Here is a 20,628-nt window from a genome sequence, read left to right as displayed (position 1 = left end):
ATAGAATTAATGGGTTGAGGGTAAAAAAAAAAAAAAAAAAAAAAAAGTGATACCTTTTACTCTCCCTAATGGTCACAACATTCTTTTTGGCTTTTCTGAGGATCATATAATAAATATGTATCAGCTTGGATTCTATAAGACCTAAGTCAAATGACATTAAGATAGATAATAAGAACAACAAGAAAAAGAATATTTGGGGCCAGATTGTAAGTCTGGGGTAAAACTCAGGAGCTCTAAAGTCGGTTTCTCTCATCATTTCTTGGGAGGCAGTGAGTGTGGCTTCACAGATAGGAGGGTGAGTCGTGCCTTACTTCTTTCTAATTCAGCTGTTTAATTCAGATTCTCTAACCCTGCCTAATTGAATCATATTCATTGGGCTTTGTTAGAGCCCCTCCCTTCCCTCATTATGACACCAGTCATAATGCCTGTCGATCACTCTTGTTAAATACCATTGCTAAATAATAACAGCAAATAAGTAAGTCCTAACACCACGTAATCAAAATACTCAATATAAATAGTCAATGGTGGCCTGTGGCCAAAGATAGCAGAGAACTCAGCATGGGTCTGGGAGTTTGAGGGGTCTGGTCTGCATACTGTTTTGCTGCTTACTAGCTCTGTGATACTGTGGGGGTTTCTTAACTTCCTAAATCCCCAGTTTACGCATCTGTAAAATCAGAAAAGCAATAGCACATACCTTAAAAAATTGCCATATAGAATAGAGGCCTTTGATATAATACTAGGAGACGATGCCTATGAAATATTAAGCATTATTTCCATTTTCCAGTAAGCACTCAATGTGAGAAACGTATTGTTGTTAACTGAGCATGGGCTAAGTTCAGAACATTCTTCCCTTCTCTTTCCTACCCTTCCCAGAAGCTCTTGTACCTGCCTCACCTTCGGCCTCATTCAGTTTAACTGTTCTATGTTCTATTACTTTAGAGACTTAATAAATTAATAACTTGCTAATTTTGGATGAACTTTATGGTAATTTGTTTAAGCTATAATCAGTTATTTTGAGTTCCTGCTTCTAAGAGGTATCTACATTTTTTAAATTAATAAACTTTATTTTTTCAGAGAAGTTTTAGATTCTTTTTACATGTAAATATATTTGCATTTTTAAATGTGGGCTCTTGTTTAAATCTATAATACCTTTATCCAAAGGTGGGCTAAAATGCTGTCACTGAAGGAAAGTCATTCTTTTCTAAGGCATTGTCTCCTTAACAAGGTGAATCCCCTCATGCTTCTAGGAAACTCTGAAACTCAACAGCATCTTTTTTTTTTAAAGCTTTCAGTATTTAATTGCACTATTTTTGTCATCATGGCTCTGCCCTGACACATAATTTATAATTTATCATGTAGCTATTTCATTATGTAGTACTGGTTTAAAACTACATAAGTGCTTTAAGAAATAAGATAACTGTGTGTTTAGCGTTAATAAATAATATATTAAAGAGTAATTATTTGGTGTGTGTGCCTGAGACTGGAAATTGCTCTAAGTACATAAAGTTTTTATTTAGCCCTGGTGCTATCTCACCCTTAATTGTATGATAAATAATGTATGTCTTATTGGTAACACTTGTTTTTCAATCTTTTATGTAGAACATTAGAAGGAAAAACATCTTCACCTTCATTTTGGTGATTTTCTGAACCCATGGCATCCATATAAAGATGTGAATAAAGACCCAAATGTTCAAGTCTTATTTCTTAAACTAATGCAGAGGAGATTTGTTGTTGATTGACAAGAGTGAGACTTCTACAGAGTTTTACTTTTAGGAAGTAGACCTGATCCGCTTCCAACTGATCCTTTCTTATCAATCTAGTTATGAAAGCAACCCTGGAAGGAGGATTGTTTGCAGTATAGCTCAGCCTTTTATTGTTGGGTTAAGCCCCTAGAAATGGTGAGTTGGAAGGGAGAAATTTTCATTTACCCTTTCATGTTCATTCTAATAACCATTCAGAGCAGTAGAAAGGTAGGGCATATTTAATTTGCTTATTATATGCTCAGGCCCTGGATTGGAGATATTCTTTTGGATGGTTCTTCTGAAAATTTGTCTAGGCTTCTCAATTCTAATTTAATTCATAATAAGAACTGTTTTGTGTTCTGTATGCCATTTGGTAGTTGTTTCTTTTTAGTTTAAATGATATTGAATTTCGTCTGTGCATAACTATACATGCTTTTCATTAGCTACCTTTGTATTTCTTTCTAGTATAAAATATCCTTAAAGTCAAAGGATGCATCATTGGTTAAAAAATCTTTTTTAGAAAGAGGATTGAGTAAATGTGGATATAAAAGTTAGAGATTTGACATTGATTGCTTGAAAGTACTAGGATTATTTTTTTTCTTTATGTAATAGTTGAAAATATTTGGGCAAGAGACAAGTCAATTAATAGGTATGTTTCAACATTTATTTGACTTTGGACTGACTTCTCCACTGGGAGAAGGGACTTTTTGTAACTTTTGCATCCCTTAATTCCTAGGTTGTGTTTTTAAATTCTGATCTGAACTGGACAATCATTTACTGTCTAATGATGTGCATGATACTTTTGAAATACACAAACTCTCTAAGGGTTGTTTATTTCTCTTAGAAAACATCACAATCATGCCATTTCATTTTCCTCACAGTTTACATGTCTGCATTTGGGGCAGGTTTATTCATTCATTTGTGCATCAATTCATCAGATACCTAGTAAGTACCTAAGTGTGCTATACATAATCCTAGAAGCCAGGGGATTCGAGGATTAATAAGATTTGGTGTCTGTTTTTGCAAAACTTCTAATCTAGTTCTGAAGACGGTCTTGGCAATCTCTAATCATCATACAATGTGAAAGTTGCTAACAGAGGTGTATAAAAAGTGTTGAGGGACCACAGAGAAGGGCATGACCATGCCTGGGAGTTTTGGACAAGTTTCTGATTAACTATCCTATGGTGGTATTAGGTAATTTCAAAGTTTTCTCTTTCCTAGCAGAAATTCTGCCTTCTGGAAAGGATTTTTGCTCTATCTCCAGGGATTTCACTATAGGCTTAAAATTCAAGAAATGGAGATGCCTCTAGTGTTTGAAATTATTAAAAATGACATATCTCTCCCCAAAAGGTTGTGTTCATTGGGTGAGAATTAAGCGATTTTCTGTTTTGTTCAATTTATGGGTCAGATGAATAATGTTGCAATAAATTCATTCCTTCCACTGGAATATAAGTAAGTTCCATGAGGACAAGTGGTTTTGTCTGCTTTGTCATGTTGTGTCCCCAGCTCTTCCACCTGTGTCTGTCACAGAGTAGGTGCTCAATAAATTCTTGTTAAGTAAATCGAGCATTGGTACCTGAATGGAGTCTCATCTAGTGTCCGTTCTTCCTCTGGAGGAACTAGAATGTGAATTGTGGGTCTCCCAAATGGATAAGAACTTATTATATTAGACAAGGGGAAAACTCTTGTAGGCCCCAGGGTGAAAGGTTCTATTTTGCTATTTGTGTTAACTCATTACTCATTGTTAAACTTTCTGTAATTGAACAAATAAAGGAAACCCATGTTCCATGGTCTGTCTTATTCTACTCTAAAGAAGATGTTTGAGCTTTTTATTCTTCCTCTTGAGAACTTGTATTAAAATATTGTCATTTTTTTTTTTTTTTTTTTTTTTGTGTCTACAGCAAAGCCAGGACTCTATTTGAAAAAAATGCTGCCCCAATTTTGCATTTATCTGGCATGGATGTGACTGTCATTAAGGTGAGAATGGTTCTGGAATGTTTGTTTTACCCAAGCTTCCACTCTTTATAACATATCCTCTTCTCTTGACTTAGCAAAAATCACTTGTTAACTTAAGAAGACAAGAGCAAAGAAATCAATGTTGTGTCTTATTCTGATAATTAGCAAAAGCAGCTTTGTTTTTTCCAAATATTATCAGTTTTTCATTTTTAGAATAGGATTAGATGGAGGCTTGGACAACCTGCTACCTTTCATCTAAGAGGTAAGATGTGGAATTACACCTCTTGTTATAGCTGTAAGAATTCTTTTCCTGAAAATACAAAACCTTCAAGTTTGAGTAATTTAATTTTTTGGTAGTTTCACAAACAAGTAAACATTTTTCTTTCACGGTCTTCACATTTTTGAGGAGTACAGGTCTTTTTTGGTAGAATGTCCTTCAATTTGGGTTTACCTGCTGTTTTGGCATGATTAGAGTCAGGCTATGTACTTTAGCACAGATATCACAGAACGAATGTTGTCTTTCTCAGTGCAAAATACATATAAGGAAGTCCTGGGAACCTTTACATTTTTAGCTTGAGATTTTTCAGATTACCCAGGTAGCACGAATTTGGATTACTTACTTGTGTGAGGACCAACGTAAAGTTGTGGATTCTCGGGGAACATTTTTACCCCCTTCATTTAGTATCAAATTTCAGAGCAGGAAATTTTCCTTGCAGTCCCCTGGGGTAAGGATAGGAGTAAGAGTAGGGCACCTTTGTTTTAAATTCACTCTTAAACTGAGCATGTAGTCTTTTGGGTCCTAACTTATGGTGGGGTGTGGTTCTCCCATCAGGCTCACTAACCTTTAGTAAGTCCTGGAATTTCTGTCTGCATTTCCTAGAACTGGTGAAACTCTGAAAACTAACCAGGTCCACCTCATTTACTAGATGCCCTCAAAACATTTACTATGTAGGTGCTAGTTTTGGGATTGGTATTCCTTACTTTGTTATAGTTTATTGATGCATCAGAGATGTTTTTCTTATTTTACTCTGTAGCTTTATTTTTTAATGGCAAGGGTACTTAGTCTACCATTCTACTAGAAATGGAATTACAGCACTTCATATAGGTGATTTTATTTAAGTAACATAGAGGCCAGTGAAGTTGGGTGTTATCATCTTTATTTTATGAATGAGGAAATTGAGGATGTAAATATCTAGAAACCTGCCCAGTTACTCATTTAGTAGTGACAGACCTGATTTAAAACCCAGGTCTGTCAACTCTAAGGCATGCTTCCTACCTCAAGCTCTGCCTCCCACTTGATACAAAACCTCCAAGACAATCCATTTCATCTTAGGATGGTATTATTAGAATAGTCTTCCTTATTTTGAGAAGAAATCTGTTTCCCAGGAGTTTTTACACATAGGTTGGTGGTTCTTAAGTCTGGCTGAATATTAAATTACCTGCAGAGGTTTAAAAATATAACCTATGCTCACTCAGTCTCACTCCCTGATGTGGACTGGAGTCTATATTTACAAAATAAATTCATTCATTCATTTGTTTCTTCATTCACTCATTCCCAGGTGATTATAATGGGTAGTTTGATTGAGAATCATTGACCTAGGGTTTAGTTCTATCCCATGGGTTCATGTGGAAGAAGCCTAATCCTTCTCCTGCATAACAGTCTTTGGGATAATAAAGAATGTTATCATGACCCTTCCCTAAGCCTTTTGCAGTTTAAACATTCCCAGTTTCTTCACAAGGGATGTGGTTTCAAATCTGTCACCTTCCTGATTGCTCTCTGAGATGTTCTCCAGTTTCCTTTTCTCTTAAAGTGTAGCGCCCAGAAATGAGGTGTAAAGCAGGACCAAATCTCTCGTTCCATATCCTGTTCTTTTGAACAGCCCAAGGTCACGCTCTTCTGTTGTTGATATATCATGCCTTTGAGTTTACTGGACTTTTTGTTCCCTAAATCATCCCCTATGTCTTGTTTGCTGTGTACATTAGGCCACTTTAAAAAATAGTAGACTTTATTTTTAGAGTGGTTTTAAGTTTAAGCAAAAATTCAGCGGAAAGTACAGAGTACCTATATTCCTCCCCTCCTCCCCATTTACCCTGTTAACATCTTGCATTAGAGTGGCACGTTTGTTACAACTGAACCAATATCGACACATTATTATTAACTTAAGTCCATAGTTTTCATTTGGATTCACTCTTTGTGTAGTACAGTTCTTTGGGTTTTGACAAATGTATAATGCACTGCGTCCACCATTACAGTATCATACATATTAATTTCACTGCCCTAAAAATCGCTTGTGTTCTACCTATTAGTCCCTCCCTCCACCACTGATCTTTTTACTGTTGTCATACTTTGCCATTTTGAAAATGTCATATAGTTGGAATCATACAGTATACAGCCTTTTTAGATTGGCCTCTCCATTGTCTTGTTTGGCTTGATAGCTTATTTCTTTTGGTGCTGAATAATATTCCATTGTCTGGATATACTAAAGTTCATCCATTTACTCACTCAAGTACATCTTAGTTGCTTCCAATTTTAGCAATTATGAATAAAGTTGCTGTAAACATTTGTGTGCAGGTTTTTGTGTGGACATAGATTTTGAACTTATTTGGGTAAATGCCTAGGGGTGCTATTGCTGGATAATATGGTAAAAGTATAATTGATTTTGTAAGAAACTGCCTTCCAAAGTCACCGTACCATTTTGCATTCTCACCAGCATGAATGAGAGTTCCTGTTGTTCTATATCCTTGTCAGCATTTGCTGTTTTCAGTGTTTTGGATTTTAGTCATTCTAATAGGTGTGCAGTGGTCCTTATTGTTTTAATTTGTGATTTACTAATGACATATAATGAGCATATTTCCATCTGCTTCTTATCCATCTGCAGATTTTTGGTGAGGTGTCTGTTCAGATCTTTGCCCTTTTAATTGAGTTTTCTTTTTATTGAATTTTAAAGAGTTCTATGTATATTTTGATACAAGTCCTTTGATAAGGTATGTATTTTGCAAGTATATCCTCTCAGTCTGATGCTCGTCTTTCATTCTTACAATAGAATGAAAAGATTTCTTTCTTTTATAGAGCAGAAGTTTTGAATTTTATTAAAGTCCAATCTATCAGTTTTTTCTTTCACGCATCTTGCTTTTTTGGTGATGTATCTAAAAACTCACCGCCAACTCCAGGATCACTTAGATTCTCTCCTGTGTTATCGTCTAAAAGTTTTATAGTTTTGCATTTTACCTTTAGATCTATGATCATTTTGAGTTAGTTTTTCTGAAAGATACAAAGTTAGTGTCTAGATTCTTTTTTTCTGGCATCATTAGGCCACTTTTTTATCCTTTTCTTTTTTAGCACATTTGAGATTTTCTTTCTAAGATCAGAGGCTCAAATATATTATTCCTATTAATGTAATCTTTTAAATTATGGTCGGTCAAAATCTAGTTGAATTTCCTTCATGTACCTATTCATATTTATTTTTTGCAAATATTTATTGAGTGCTTACTGTGAGCTAAGCCCTGTACTGGGTATTGGGGATACATTCTGAACAAAACAAATTCCTTATCTGTCCTTAAAGGCTTCTTTTTAAGGTTTGAAAGAAAGGTAAGCAGACAAGAAACAAATATACAAATAAATGATTTGTCAGATGATGATGAGTGCCAAGAAGAAAGATTAATCTGGTTAAGGAGACAAAGGGTAAAGAGGGGTGTTATTTCAGTGCAGATGGTTTAGGAAGGCTGGTCTGATGAGATGAACCAGACACCTAAAGGAAATGAGGAGCATGTAGGTGCTTGAGGAATGAGAATCCAAGCCAAAGATACTACACGTTCAAAGCCCCAGGCCAGGAGTGTACTTGGCATGTTTGAGAGATAGTAAGGAGGCCAGTGTGGTTGGAGTGGAATAAGGAAAGGGGCAGAATGAGAGGATGAGGTTGGAGAAGAAAGAAGAGGAGGCAAGGTGGTCATGTGTATCTTTTACATATCCAGTAAATTTCTTTTCATCTCCATTGTTGATAAAGTGATATATAGGAAAAGGCTGCAGGGGGCGCCCTAATGAAATGTCGCTGGGAATCTTCCAGCACTTAGGCATCATCCCACTGAGCATCTCACTTTGGGCATAGACATTTAATTGATAGCTCATCCACTTAATTGTATTCTAGCATATTGTTTCCACATTTCTTTACCTGTCCACAGGGATATCTTTAAATAATTTGCCAGAATCCTTGCTGAAGATCAGATATAATGTATCTGTCTAATTTCCAAGTTCTGATGTAGTAATCTGTCAAAGAATGAAATGAAGTTAGTCTGAATGACATGGTTTTATCGAGAACAAGGCCAATTCCTAATGATCACCTACAACAATCCTTTTATTCAGGGTTTATGTATATTCTTTCTAAAAAATAAAATAGTTGCAAATGTATAATTATAAAGCTAGTTATTTCATTTTTAGAATAAAATAGAACTATTTATCATAAAATGGTGGTATTTTAGGGAGACATTCTTTTTCCTCTGTGTTAACTCTGAATGAATGTCATATTAGAACTTACTGGCTCAGATGCTGGGGTCTTTTCTCATACCAGCTGGGTGTCCAACAACTCAATTCAGTTCTGACACCAACTCCTGAAGTTAGTGCAGACTCTCACGAGACTGCCCTCACCTCAGGCACCAGGTGCAGGTCCTGGGAGGATAGTCACCTGTTCTTCCCACCAGCCAGCTATAAATTGAGGGTTCCCCTGATCCCCTCCTCAGGTTTGATAATTTGCTAGAATCACTCAAAGTTAGGAAACCACTTTACTTATATTTACGGGTTTATTATAAAGGATACAACTCGGGAACAGCCAAATGGAAAGATGCGTAGGGCAAGGTACAAGGGCAGTGGGGTTGGCACAGAGCTTCCAGGCTCTTGCTAGACGTGTCACCCTCAACACCTCAATGTGTTCACCAACCTGAAAGCTCCTCAAACTCCATTACTTAGGGGTTTTTATGGAGATTCCATTAAGCAGGTATGATTGATTAAATTATTGGCCATTGGTGAGAGAGCTCGATCTCAGACCCCTCACTCCTCCCTGGAGGCCAGGGGGTGGGCTACAAGTTCCAGCCCTCTAATCACCTTGCCGACCTTTGTGGTAACCAGCCCCCATCCTGAAGCTATCCAAGGTCCCACTGGGAGCCACCTCATTAGCACAAATTCAGGTATGGTTGAGAGGGGCCTGCCATGAACAACAAAAGATACTTCCCTCAGGAAATTCCAGGGGTTTTAGGAGCTCTGTGCCAGGAACCAAGGACAAAGATCAAATGTAGTTTTTATTATACCACAGGTGCTTTAGCCTATCTGAAATCCAGATATTTCATTTTTGTCTATTAGTGTGTCTACTGTAGTGTCAGTTGGAGGGAGTGTTTCCTATTTTAGTATTAGCTGCATTAGGTCTATGAAAATTTAGTGTTTGGTTTTAGAGGTGTACATATCATTGGTGGCTTAAATGGTTCATTTAAGTCTATATATGTATCTAAGATTGAATGGTCTCAATAAAAATGGTAAGGCTTAGGTACTGTTTTTTGACTACTTTGACTCAGACCTATATTGTTTAAGGTATAGTCATAGCAAAAGAACAATAACCTCCTTTTATTTAGTACAGAACCAGTTACGAACAGTTACTTTGCTAGTTGCTTTATAGCAGTGTCACAAAGAAGCTATTATTAATATTACTGTTTTCTTAACACACATAATTTCATTGATAAGGAAGTTAAGATCCAGACTTTAATGCCACTCAGCTAGAAAGCAGCAGAGTTGATTTAATCTAGGTCTTTTGGGCTCCCAAATCTGTGCTCTTTTCATTACATCTGCTTCTCCCTATTTGCATATACACTTGACTTCCTGCCTTCAGATGAAAAACATTGGGTAAATGATATAATGGAATCTGTACTGGACTGGAAATGAGGCCTTTGACTAGCTAGCTGTATAACTGAGACAAATTGTTGGGTTTGAATTTTATTTTTAAAGTAAGGAGCTGACTAGATGGTTTCTGAGGTCCCTTCCGGCTGTAAAAGTATAAAACTGTAAAAACTATACATAATTGCTTTGATAGCTGTTTGCATTTTCATGTCTATCAATTATGTAAAACTTCAGAAAAGAATCGATGTAAAACTTTAAAGAAAATATCCCACATTTTTTAACCTTTGACCTTGTGGCCATAGGATGATACATTCACCAAAGGCTTTCTTTGTATTTCAGACAGATTATGAGGGACAAGCCAAGAAGCTCCTGGAATTGATGGAAAGCACAGATGTGATCATTGTTGCTGGAGGGGATGGAACCCTGCAGGAGGTATGAGCCTTTTTCTCTTTGAAGCCATTTTGAAGGAGAGAAAAATGGAAACTAGACCTTAGAGCAGTGGTATAAAGTAGTTATAACTTAAATGAATTATTTCTTTGTAATTCATTCTTTTAGGATTGTTACTCTCTGAAACTAGTATAGCTTTAACTTTTTCTCGTGCACTTTTTTTCATTGCTTTTTGTAAACCCTCTACCTGGCACATAGAAGGATTTTTATATTATCAAATTTAAGTTTGATAACACTGAATAAAACAGGAGACAAAATGGGAGTGGGTGGGATAGGCTTGTTATGTTCTGAAGACTTGTATGAGGTAGCCCTGTTTGTAATTAAATCATTATAGTTTTAATTATGAGGAATGTTTCTTATAAAGATTTCTTTTAAGAAAATGCATCTATTTATTCTCACATCATTTCCATCACATACAGTGTTATCTCTTAATACTACATTTATAGGAAGAGGTCTACATGTTCAGATGTGTGCACCTGCCTTTGTTTTAATATTACGTATCCTCACTGAGATACCACTATGCATCTATTAGAATGGCCAGAATTTTAGAACACTGACATTATCAAATGCTGGTGAGAATGTGGAGCAACAGGAACTCTCATTCATTGCTACTGGGGATGCAAAATGGTACAGCCACTTTGCAACAGTTAAGTGGTTTCTTATAAAACGGAATATACTCTTATAGGATCTGGCAATTGTGTTCTTTAGTACTTACCCAAATGAGTTGAAAACTTATGTCCACACAAAAGTCTGCACGTGGATGTTTATAGCAGCTTTATTCATAATTGCCAAAACGTGGAGGCAACCAACATGTCCCTCAGTAGATGAATGGTTAAAGTGAGGTACATCCAGACAATTGAATATTATTCAGAGAAATGAGCTATCAAGCCATGAAAAGACATGGACGAAACTTAAATGCATATTACTAATGGAAGGTGGCCAATCTGAAAAGACTACATCCTGTATCCTGTTTAACAGCTGGAAAAGGCAAAATTATGGAGACAGTGAAAAGAACAGTGGTTGCCGTAGGTTGGGTGAAGGGAGAAATGAATAGGCAAAACACAGAGGATTTTTTAGGGCAGTGAAATTACTCTATATCATACTATAATGGTGGATACATGTCATTCATTATACATTTGTTCAAACACATAGAATGTACAACACAAAGATTGAACCCTAATGTAAACTGTGGACATTGGGCGATAATTATATGACATTGTAGGTTCATCAATTGTAGGTTCATCAGTTGTAACAAATGTACTACTCTGGTGGGGGATGCTGATAATGGGGAAGGGTACGCAAGTATGGGGCTGGGAGGTATATGGGAAATCTCTGTATCTCCCTCTCAATTTCACTGTGAACCTAAAACTACTTAAAAAAATAAAGTTTATTAACTAAAAAAATTTACATATCCTTAATACTTACTTTGGTCCAATAAGGACACAGTAAGTGTGTTGCCCTGTAAGTGCTCTATCTTTTCCATGCAGAAGACTTACGTATTCATCATACGTTGGGAACTCCTAAAGAGCCCAGTGCAGGTGATCCTGCCCACTGCTCAGTTATTCCATCCTGTATACTATTATATAATTTATAATTCATATCCATACCTCATTTTTTTTTTTGAGACAGAATCTTGCTCTGTTGTCTGGGCTAGAGTACAATGGTGTCGTTATAGCTCACTGGAACCTCAAACTCCTGGGTTCAAGCAATTCTGCCTCAGCCTCCCAAGCAGCTGGGACTATAGGTGCACACCATGACACCTGGCTAATTTTTCTATTTTTTCTTGCTCTTGCTGAGGCTGCTTTTGAACTCCTGAGCTCAAGTGATTCTCCCACCTTGGCCTCCCAGAGTGGTAGGATTATAGGTGTGAGCCACTGTGCCTAGCCAATACCTCATTTGTGATTGTGTTTTGTCTCTTGGTGGTTTCATCAGTGTTTGGGGATCAGAAGCTAACAACAGACAGGGTACTGTCCTATGTTTGACTTAGTAATTACATGAGGCTTAGTAAGCTTCTTTTAAAAAGGCTGTGCTAATGATCTTATAATTGTTTTTATGGCTTTTTAATGAAGTGTGAAGAATATTGATAGCATGCCTACAAGGTATGAAGTAGACCTCTTGACACTCCCATTTAATCCTGAAATTCAGTGAGGCAGGAGAAGATGAAGGGAGGAGATTTAGGTCAGGCTTTACTTTACAAAATGTTTTTAAAGAAAGATACCAAATTGTATATTTGGTATAATCACAGTCATATGAAAATATGCATCAATTCAAAGAAGAACTGGGGCAGGAGGTAGTGGCTCACTCCTGTAATCACAGCACTTTGGGAGGCTGAAGTGGGAGGATGCTTGAGCCTAGGAGTTTGAGACCAGCCTGGGCAACATAGTGAGACCCCACTCTACAAATAAATTTGAAAAAAATTAGGTGTGGTGAGCACCTGTAGTCCCACCTACTCAGGAGGCTGAGGCAGGAGGATCGCTTGAGCCCAGGAATTAGAGGCTGCAATGAGCTGTGATGATGCCACTGCATTCCAGCCTGAATGACAGAGTGAGACCCTGTCTCTCTTTAAAAAAAGAAAGGATTGGTGGGAAATATACCAAAACATAAACAAGTGATTAATATTGGTTATTTTATGAGAAATTTTTTCTTCAGGCATTTTTCACAGTTATTACAATACTATCCCCCTTGTCTTCATATTCCTCAATAAGAACCATTTATTTTGTGCATACTTCTCTGAGCATAGCAGAGTGTGTTTTCCTAGTAGTAAACTAGGGTCTTTTGTATAGTTGATGTGTACATCACATTTATACCCATTTTATAGAGCTTAGAACATAATTTACTAATGTGGAGTTTTTATAATTATATTAGCCTTTGTTATCGATACTAGGTCAAAAATAAAATCTAATTTAGCTCTGATTGTATTGGAAAATACTGTGATTTAAGATACAATATATCTTTTAACAGAGCTTCTAAGAAGAAAACAGGAATAAATTTAAGGCCCATGAAAACTGAATCCAATTCCTTTATGATAAAGTAAATACATGTTTATAATTCTTTTTTTTACAATTGTAGGTTGTTACTGGAGTTCTTCGAAGAACAGATGAGGTAAGCTTTAAAGAAAGAGTAATTGCATTTTAGCCTTTACTTTTCTGTTCTTTTTATTGCTCTTTCTTTTAGTTTTACTTTTTTTCCACTTTGTATTTTAAAATGGGCACAAGTTACACTTCCTTGGATTTTAGAAAAGAAAATAGTCCTGCCTGTGTCATAGAACACATTTATTTACCCATGGTGGACCTCTATGGTTTGGTAATCAAGGGAATCCAATAGCTTTGACCAACAGTTGTGGAAAATATAAAATTTTCCCATGGAATCTTTTCTTCAAAGAATTCCTTCCTAAATAAATTGTGATATATTCATATAGTGGGAGCTATGCAGCAGTTAAAATGAATGAAATAGATCTATAAATATCTACAAAATATCTCAAAAGTACTGAATATAAAAGGCAGGTTGCCAAAGTATGTTATGCATTTCTATAAAGTTTTACAATTCAGAAAACAATACTCCATATTGCTAATGGATGCCTAAATATGTACTATAAGAATAATCATGTTGATGGAAAGGAATCACACCAACTTCGGATAAGGGTTTCTTCTGGGAAGGGAAAGGGAAGAATAGAATTAGAAGGGACTTTGTATCTTTATCATTTTATTTCTTAAAACATCTGAAGCAAAATGACAAAGGTTAACATTTGTTAAATCTGGGTTGTGGGTACATGGGTGTCTGTAACATTATTTTTATGCACTTTTCTATACTAGTTTAAAATATTTCATAAGTTACAACAACAAAAAGAAGATCCTTCTCAGTCCCTTTGTTAATAGTAGATTGTGCTCAAAATAATCTTTAGGAACCTCATAGTATCTATTGTATTTGTGGCATTTAATTAAATCAACTGCTATGCCATTGCCTGAACTTGCTTATTCTTTTTTTCCTTGAGATAGTTTATAAGGCACCTTCATGTGTCATTTGTCACTGTACAAATGGTAGACATTTTTAGTTGAATTTTATCTGCAACTTTTTCAAAGTGTGACAACATAATACAGTCTTTGTTGCACTAGTGCACTGCTCTAATGTCTTCAAGACCCTCGGTATCTTAACCAAATTTCTTTCAAACAGTTGCAATTAATGAGTACTCAAATATTTCTTCCCATTTCTAAGTCATTTTGTTTTTATTGACTGCTTCATTTTAGAAACTGCTCCCTTAGTTTTTTTATAGCTGGTCTAGGGAATGTGGGAAAGGAGATTGGGAGGCAGATTCAAGGTCATTTACTTTGTCATACTGGACACACCTGTACCTCTCTGTTAAGCTTGATTTTCTGACCATAACAATAAAACTTTCTTCTTTTTTTCCCCCCAGGCTACCTTCAGTAAGATTCCCATTGGATTTATCCCACTGGGACAGACCAGTAGCTTGAGTCATACCCTCTTTGCCAAAAGTGGAAACCAAGTCCAGTAGGTTGTCAACGTGCGGTGTTAGCATTTGTGGGTGGGCGAGACTGGGGATGAAAAATTTACATGTATGATATAATTTTTCTTTTTAGTTTTGATAGCCTAAAAAGTCAAATACTTAATAGGAGGACCTAGATCAGAGTTCAACCTTTCAGTTCCTTGGGAAGTTTCCCAAGGTTTGTGGTTTGTGGGACTCTGATAATCTAATATCACTTTCCAGGTCAGGTATGGAAGAGAATACTTGATGTCCTTTTGTCAGTTATGAAGGTAGTATCGTTGACCCAAACTGTTTTTGTGCTTTTACCTTGTAAGATTCTTTAGCAAAGACAGATTTGCACTGGTCATTTGTTTGCTTTAAGTATACATGATGACAGATATCAAGTCCCTTTTGAAGACTGAACCAGTAGCCTTGGCTTCATTATCTTGATAATATAAATAGCTAAAACAACTAAATGTAGTCACATCCTTTTGAGATTGCCTAAAGTGGTAGGCAGTGTAGCCCTGACATCTGAATTAAATTGCTGTGAGTCTAACAGTGTCTTCAGAAGTCAGGCAAATTGTTGTTGTTATTGTTCTTTTTTTCTTGAAAGCACTATGTAAACAAAGCTCTACTCTTTCAAGAAGACAAGAATCTTGAATTTGAGTCCTGGCTTTGATAATGATTAATAATATTATCTTGAACAAATATTGTCAAGAAGACCTAAATAAATGGAGAGGTATCTGAGAGATCAGTTGTCTAATTGTAAGCTTTGTGACACATTGGAGGAAGTCAATAAATAAATATTTGCTGAATGAATTAATTAAAATTTTCTTATGACTTTTCCAGTTATAACATTCTAGAATCGATAATAATAGATGATTTTCTGTTTTGGTTAAAGATTTTTTTTCCTGCTTTGGAATTCTTTGATTAGGCTGGTTTTTGTGGATTTATTTTTGCTGTTATAATTTTAGGAGTCAACTGTTATGTCTTTTAATAATTTTTTATTTTTATAAGAGCCTTGTTCCACATATCAAAACACTAGGCATGCACATGGATATATATCAGACCTTCATTCAAACATCTGTCATGCTTCAAACCTTAACATAATGGGGATCATTCAGCTATTCATCAACCATCCTGAGGCCTCAGAAATAGGGGAGGCCATTTCAATTGGCCATGCTTTTTTATTCCCAGTTTAGAGTTTCTAAGGGGCAATAGATAATGATAGTGAATTACTCACATTTTTGCTTCTCCAAGACAAATCCTATCTAGTTTGGGTCTTGGTTACATTAGAGGGCTTCTTTTCCCCTTACATCAGTTTAGATTATTTGAGCTGCTTTAGCCAATATTCCAAATGGCACGTCAGTAATACAGGCATAGACCATTTTCCTTGGAGAACCCCTTGCCTGTCCGAAAGCTAATTTAACACAGAGTGTGGCAACCCTGAGGGTCAGAGAAAGCCTTCAGTTTTAGGGGACATGATTTTCCTCTGTAGTTTAACTGTTGTTGCTGTTTCTATTTATAACCTAAAAATTTATAAAATTTAATTTATAAGCATGCCCCAGGGCTCTTAGGTAATCAAGTAAGTCTGTCCTAGGTTCAGGATTTTGTAGGCCTCTTAACATAGCCAGTGCCTAAGGCTATTTGAAAAGAACAAGGCTTTGCTTTTGACACTGCTGTCAAGATTTGTTGTACCATAATTACTATGGAAGAAACAATAATCTTGAATTTGGAATGTTGCAGGTAAATAATTCTGAAGTGCTGTTCCATGCTACTGTGCAGCTTTATTTAGAACTTTCAGTTACTGGCTGGAGAATGATAAATTTAAGGTTGCATTTTAGCTGTCTTCTGCCAAGCGATTTAGAAAAAAAAAATTTAATATAAAAAGGCTTTCCGAGTTGTAATAGTTTTTTCTTTTTTATTTAAGGTCAGTCTCTCAAAGGCACTTACTAAACCTCTCAACGTGCTAAGTACTGTTCAGAATAAGTACGGTGCTTTTAGGAGCCTTTCTAATAGCTTCCTTCAGAACTAAGATATTCATACAAATTAATCTAAACTTGTGAGTGTGCTACTTGCTTTCTCCTAAACTGAATCTCAAATTCTAAAATGTTACCTACTTCCCAGGTAGCATCTGTATTGGAGGGAAAAAAGGATAAAAATGTGTTGAGAGAGAAATATGAGAGAGAATAATAGTTTCAACTTGCTTACTAGTGAACCCAGCATTTAGTCCAAGAATTTGAGTTCATGTATATATTTTTGGGATTTGAAAGTATCTCAAGTTGTGCCGCAGATGAGTTCCAGGAAGGGCAGGGAGGCTGTCTGATGTGGGTCCACTCATTCTTTCTGCTCCAAGAACACATATCTTGTTGTTTAGCCACTAGTTGATTTAATATTTCTTTTTTTGACTATCTGTTGTATATTCATGTGTGTCTAATGTTAGACCTAATAAAATTGAAGCTCCAGAACTGCTTCTAAGCCTGGCATAGTTTCACATGCCCTGATGCATGTCAATAGTCCGTGCCTTTGGATGAATACTTTTTTTTACCTATAGATTTTTCAAATGACTATCAGAATGTAGGTAAGAACAGTCTCAGGTCTTCAAACAAGACATCAGCAATTAAAATGAAGTACGTCCTAGTAATCCTAGAAAATAAGCTAAATATGCCGTGGGTTCTGGATTATATTTTGCTAAGACAACTACTATAAGTCCTGTCCTTTAGTTACTCTTCTGTTAGACTGAAAGGAAATACTGTTTTCTGAAGTGACTGAATTTCCCACAATTAATAAAAAATAGTTATATTATTTCAGTGTTGTATACTTCAGTGGTAAATAGGAGTCAGGCACAATGTAGAGATGCAATAAATGTTAAATAAATGATTGGTGCCTTGTATAAACTGCTCTTTACCAAAGCCACCTTTTTGAGTCTATATCAGAGTCTTCCACTATATTTGTATCAGTAATTCTTTTACACTCCTTTGTTCTGCTTTCTTGGACAGTTTTAAAACACTATGTCTTTTTCCTGACCCAACTATTAGTACTCTGGGCAGGGGAGAGGGGGGGCAGAGGTGGGAAGGGGGTGTTGCTTATTTTTTACAGCATGATCATTTCCTTCTCCTTCTCTTTTAGACATATTACAGATGCTACACTTGCCATTGTGAAAGGAGAGACTGTTCCACTTGATGTCTTGCAGATCAAGGTAAAATATTTTCTTCAGATTTTGAAAACATCATCAAAGTAATACACACATCTGTGTTTAAAAAATAAAATGTAGCAATTCAAATGAGATTATGATGAAAACAGTCCCTCTTCCCTTCCCAAGTATTACTCCCCAGAGAAAAATATTTTTACCTGTTAATTCTAGTTGTTATTACTAATTAACATGTCTGTGATCCTACTTTTAAAAAATTATAAAACATACATAATATGTACTATTGTAATCATTAAGTATACAGTTCAGTAGTGTTAAGCATATGATGCTAGTTTTTGATTTATCAGTTTTAGACCTTACCTCTTCTTTGTTACACAGGCATACCTCATTTTATCGTGCTTCACTTTATTGCACTTCATAGACATTGTTTTTTACAAATTAAAGGTTTGTGGCAATGCTGCACCAAGCAAGTCCATTGGTGCCTTTTGCTCAACAGCGTGTGCTCACTCTGTGGCTCTGTGTCACATTTTGGTAACTCTTGCAATATTTCAAACTTTTTCATTATTATTATATCTTCTGTTGTGATCTGTGATCAGTGGTCTTTGATGTTACTATTGTAATTGTTTGGGGGCACCACGAACTGCACCCATGTAAGTTGGCAAACTTAATTGATAAATGTGTATTCTGACTGTTCCTCTGACTGGCTGTTCTTCCACCTCTCTCCTCCTCCTTGGGCCTCCCTATTCCCTGAGACACAACAATACTGAAATTAGGCCAATTAATAACCCTACAGTGGCCTCTGTTTCAAGTGAAAGGAAGAGTCACGTATCTTTCACTTTAAATCAAAAGCTAGAAATGATTATGCTTAATGAGGAAGGCATGTTGAAAGTTGAGACAGGCCAAAGCTAGGCCTCTTGTACCAAACAGTTAGCCAAGTTGTGAATGCAAAGAAAAGTACTTGAAGGAAATTAAAAGTGTGCTACTCCAGTGAATACATGAATGATAAGAAATAGCCTTATTGCTGATATGGAGAAAGTTTTAGTGGTCTGGATAGAAAATCAAAACCGGCCACAACATGTCCACGAGTGCTTTCTCGCCACTCCAGTCCGGGTCCCAAGACCTATTCTCTGCGTCTCCCTGCACCACTCTCCTGTCCAGGGGACGCCTGATCCGTCCCACCCGCAAATTTTGGTGGCCCCGCTCTCTCTCCACTGTGGGCTCAGCTGGGAATGTGCACCTGCGTAGAGAACCAGCCCTTTGTGAGCTTCTCCATTCAGAGTACTCTTGTGGTTGCAATGGGGGGAGGGGCTGTGGCTACCAGCCAGCTCAAGGTAAAATTACTTTCTCTGATGCCATGAATGGAGGACATGTGGGAAAGGAAGTTTCTAGGTGTAAGAAATCCGGCACTGGTCTCTCGTGGCACTTTCTTGTGGGGTGTCCCTTTTGAACACCCAAACTCCTTGGGTTTCCTGGTTCACCCGCTATTCCTATTTAGCTGCCATGCGTGGGCTCGGGGGAGGGTGTTCCAATGTATTTTGTGTCCCGCTGTTCATGGAAGGCACCAGGTGGGGGAGGGGCAACCCCTTACCCTTTCACTGGGCTCTGAGCTCTCTGGGTTTGGTCTGCACTGCTGTCTTCTCTCTGTCATCTTCTTTCTCAGCTCACAGTTTTCTCAGTGGGGTCCCCAGATGTCTCTGTTGTCTCTCCCAATAATCCACACCTGAGCTGCAACTGCTCTCTGCTCTTCTTAGTCCAATTTTCTACCTTCCAGCCAGTACGATCTGACAAGTGATGTTTGTAGTCGGCCATCTCAGCTCCCCATCTGCCAATGGCCATTCTCAATTGTTGATCAGGCTTCTCTCTTAAAAAAGAATTAATTCCTAAAAAACAGATATTCTCACTTGGACAGTAGTTAAGTAGCTATTCCGTCATATAAAATAAACTCTTTTTTTTTTCTTCCTGGAAAGGGCAAATTCCTAAGAAGGCAGAGCCATTAAGTTAAATATAAATAGTGACTCCTGTGTACTTCACTCACATTTGGACTTAGAATAGCTACATTTAGGATGGACATTTTATAGTCATTCATGTTTCCTGCTCTTTGTGAAAGAAGAGTTCAAACTGTGTCATGATTCCATACTTTAATCCTAAAAAGTCACTACTAGTTATATAGAGTTTGCTCTGTGCATATTTACAGTTGGTGAACCCATGAGCTTGCAGCCTTTTATTTTTACTTTCTTCTTCATGCATTGATATCTGGATTCTCCGCCATGACCTCATTGGTCATGATCAAAGTGATTTAAATTGCCATTGATTTTCTAGCATATAATAAAGCTAAATTGTTTTCACAAATGGAAGGGCTATGCTGAAAGAAATTCTAGCCTAAGAAAAGTACTACAGATTGGTATCTATGAAGATATTATTTAAAATATTGTTATTACAGTAGGAGATGAGTCAGGATATATTTTTTTTTTTTTTTTTTTGGAGACAGAGTCTCGCTCTTTTGCCCTGGCTAGAATGCTGTGGCGTCAGCCTAGCTCACAGCAACCAAAAACTCCTGGGCTTAAGCAATCCTTCTGCCTCAGCCTCCCGAGTCGCTGGGACCACAGGCATGAGCCACCATGCCCGGCTAATGTTTTCTATATATTTTTAGTTGTCCAGATACTTTCTTTGTTTGTTTGTTTTTTTGTTTGGTTTTTTTTTTTTTTTTTGAGACAGAGTCTTGCTCTGTTGCCCAGGCTAGAGTGCCATGGCATCAGCCTAGCTCACAGCAACCTCAAATTCCTGGGTTTAAGCAATCTTTCTGCCTCAGCCTCTCCCAAGTAGCTGGGACTACAGGCATGTGCCACCATGCCCGGCTAATTTTTTTCTATATATATTTTTAGCTGTCCAGATCATTTCTTTCTATTTTTGGTAGAGATGGGGTCTCGCTCTTGCTCAGGCTGGTCTCGAACTCCTGACTTCAAGCGATCCTCCT

General features: G+C 36.9%; 1 protein-coding gene across 6 annotated transcripts in view; it reads left to right on the top strand.

The window, feature by feature from the left end:
- The window catches only part of AGK (acylglycerol kinase), a 69,502-nt gene that overhangs the window by 23,720 nt on the left and 25,154 nt on the right, over positions 1 to 20,628 (top strand). For 4 of the 6 annotated variants that reach the window (XM_045565365.1, XM_045565367.1, XM_045565366.1 and 1 more), the window contains 5 exons: positions 3,644 to 3,719; positions 9,916 to 10,008; positions 13,093 to 13,125; positions 14,435 to 14,529; positions 17,633 to 17,702. In XM_045565365.1, coding sequence (XP_045421321.1) covers positions 3,644 to 3,719; positions 9,916 to 10,008; positions 13,093 to 13,125; positions 14,435 to 14,529; positions 17,633 to 17,702 — 367 coding nt within the window. Of the gene's footprint in view, positions 1 to 1,551; positions 2,688 to 3,643; positions 3,720 to 9,915; positions 10,009 to 13,092; positions 13,126 to 14,434; positions 14,530 to 17,632; positions 17,703 to 20,628 lie in introns of those variants that run through there. The other 2 variants (XM_045565370.1, XM_045565369.1) reach the window with 2 other exon arrangements.

This window comes from Lemur catta, chromosome 11 (assembly GCF_020740605.2).
Source record: "Lemur catta isolate mLemCat1 chromosome 11, mLemCat1.pri, whole genome shotgun sequence".
Lineage (NCBI taxonomy): Eukaryota > Metazoa > Chordata > Mammalia > Primates > Lemuridae > Lemur > Lemur catta.
The sequence above is the reverse complement of the archived record's forward strand: the minus strand, read 5'-3'. Positions and strand labels throughout refer to the sequence as shown.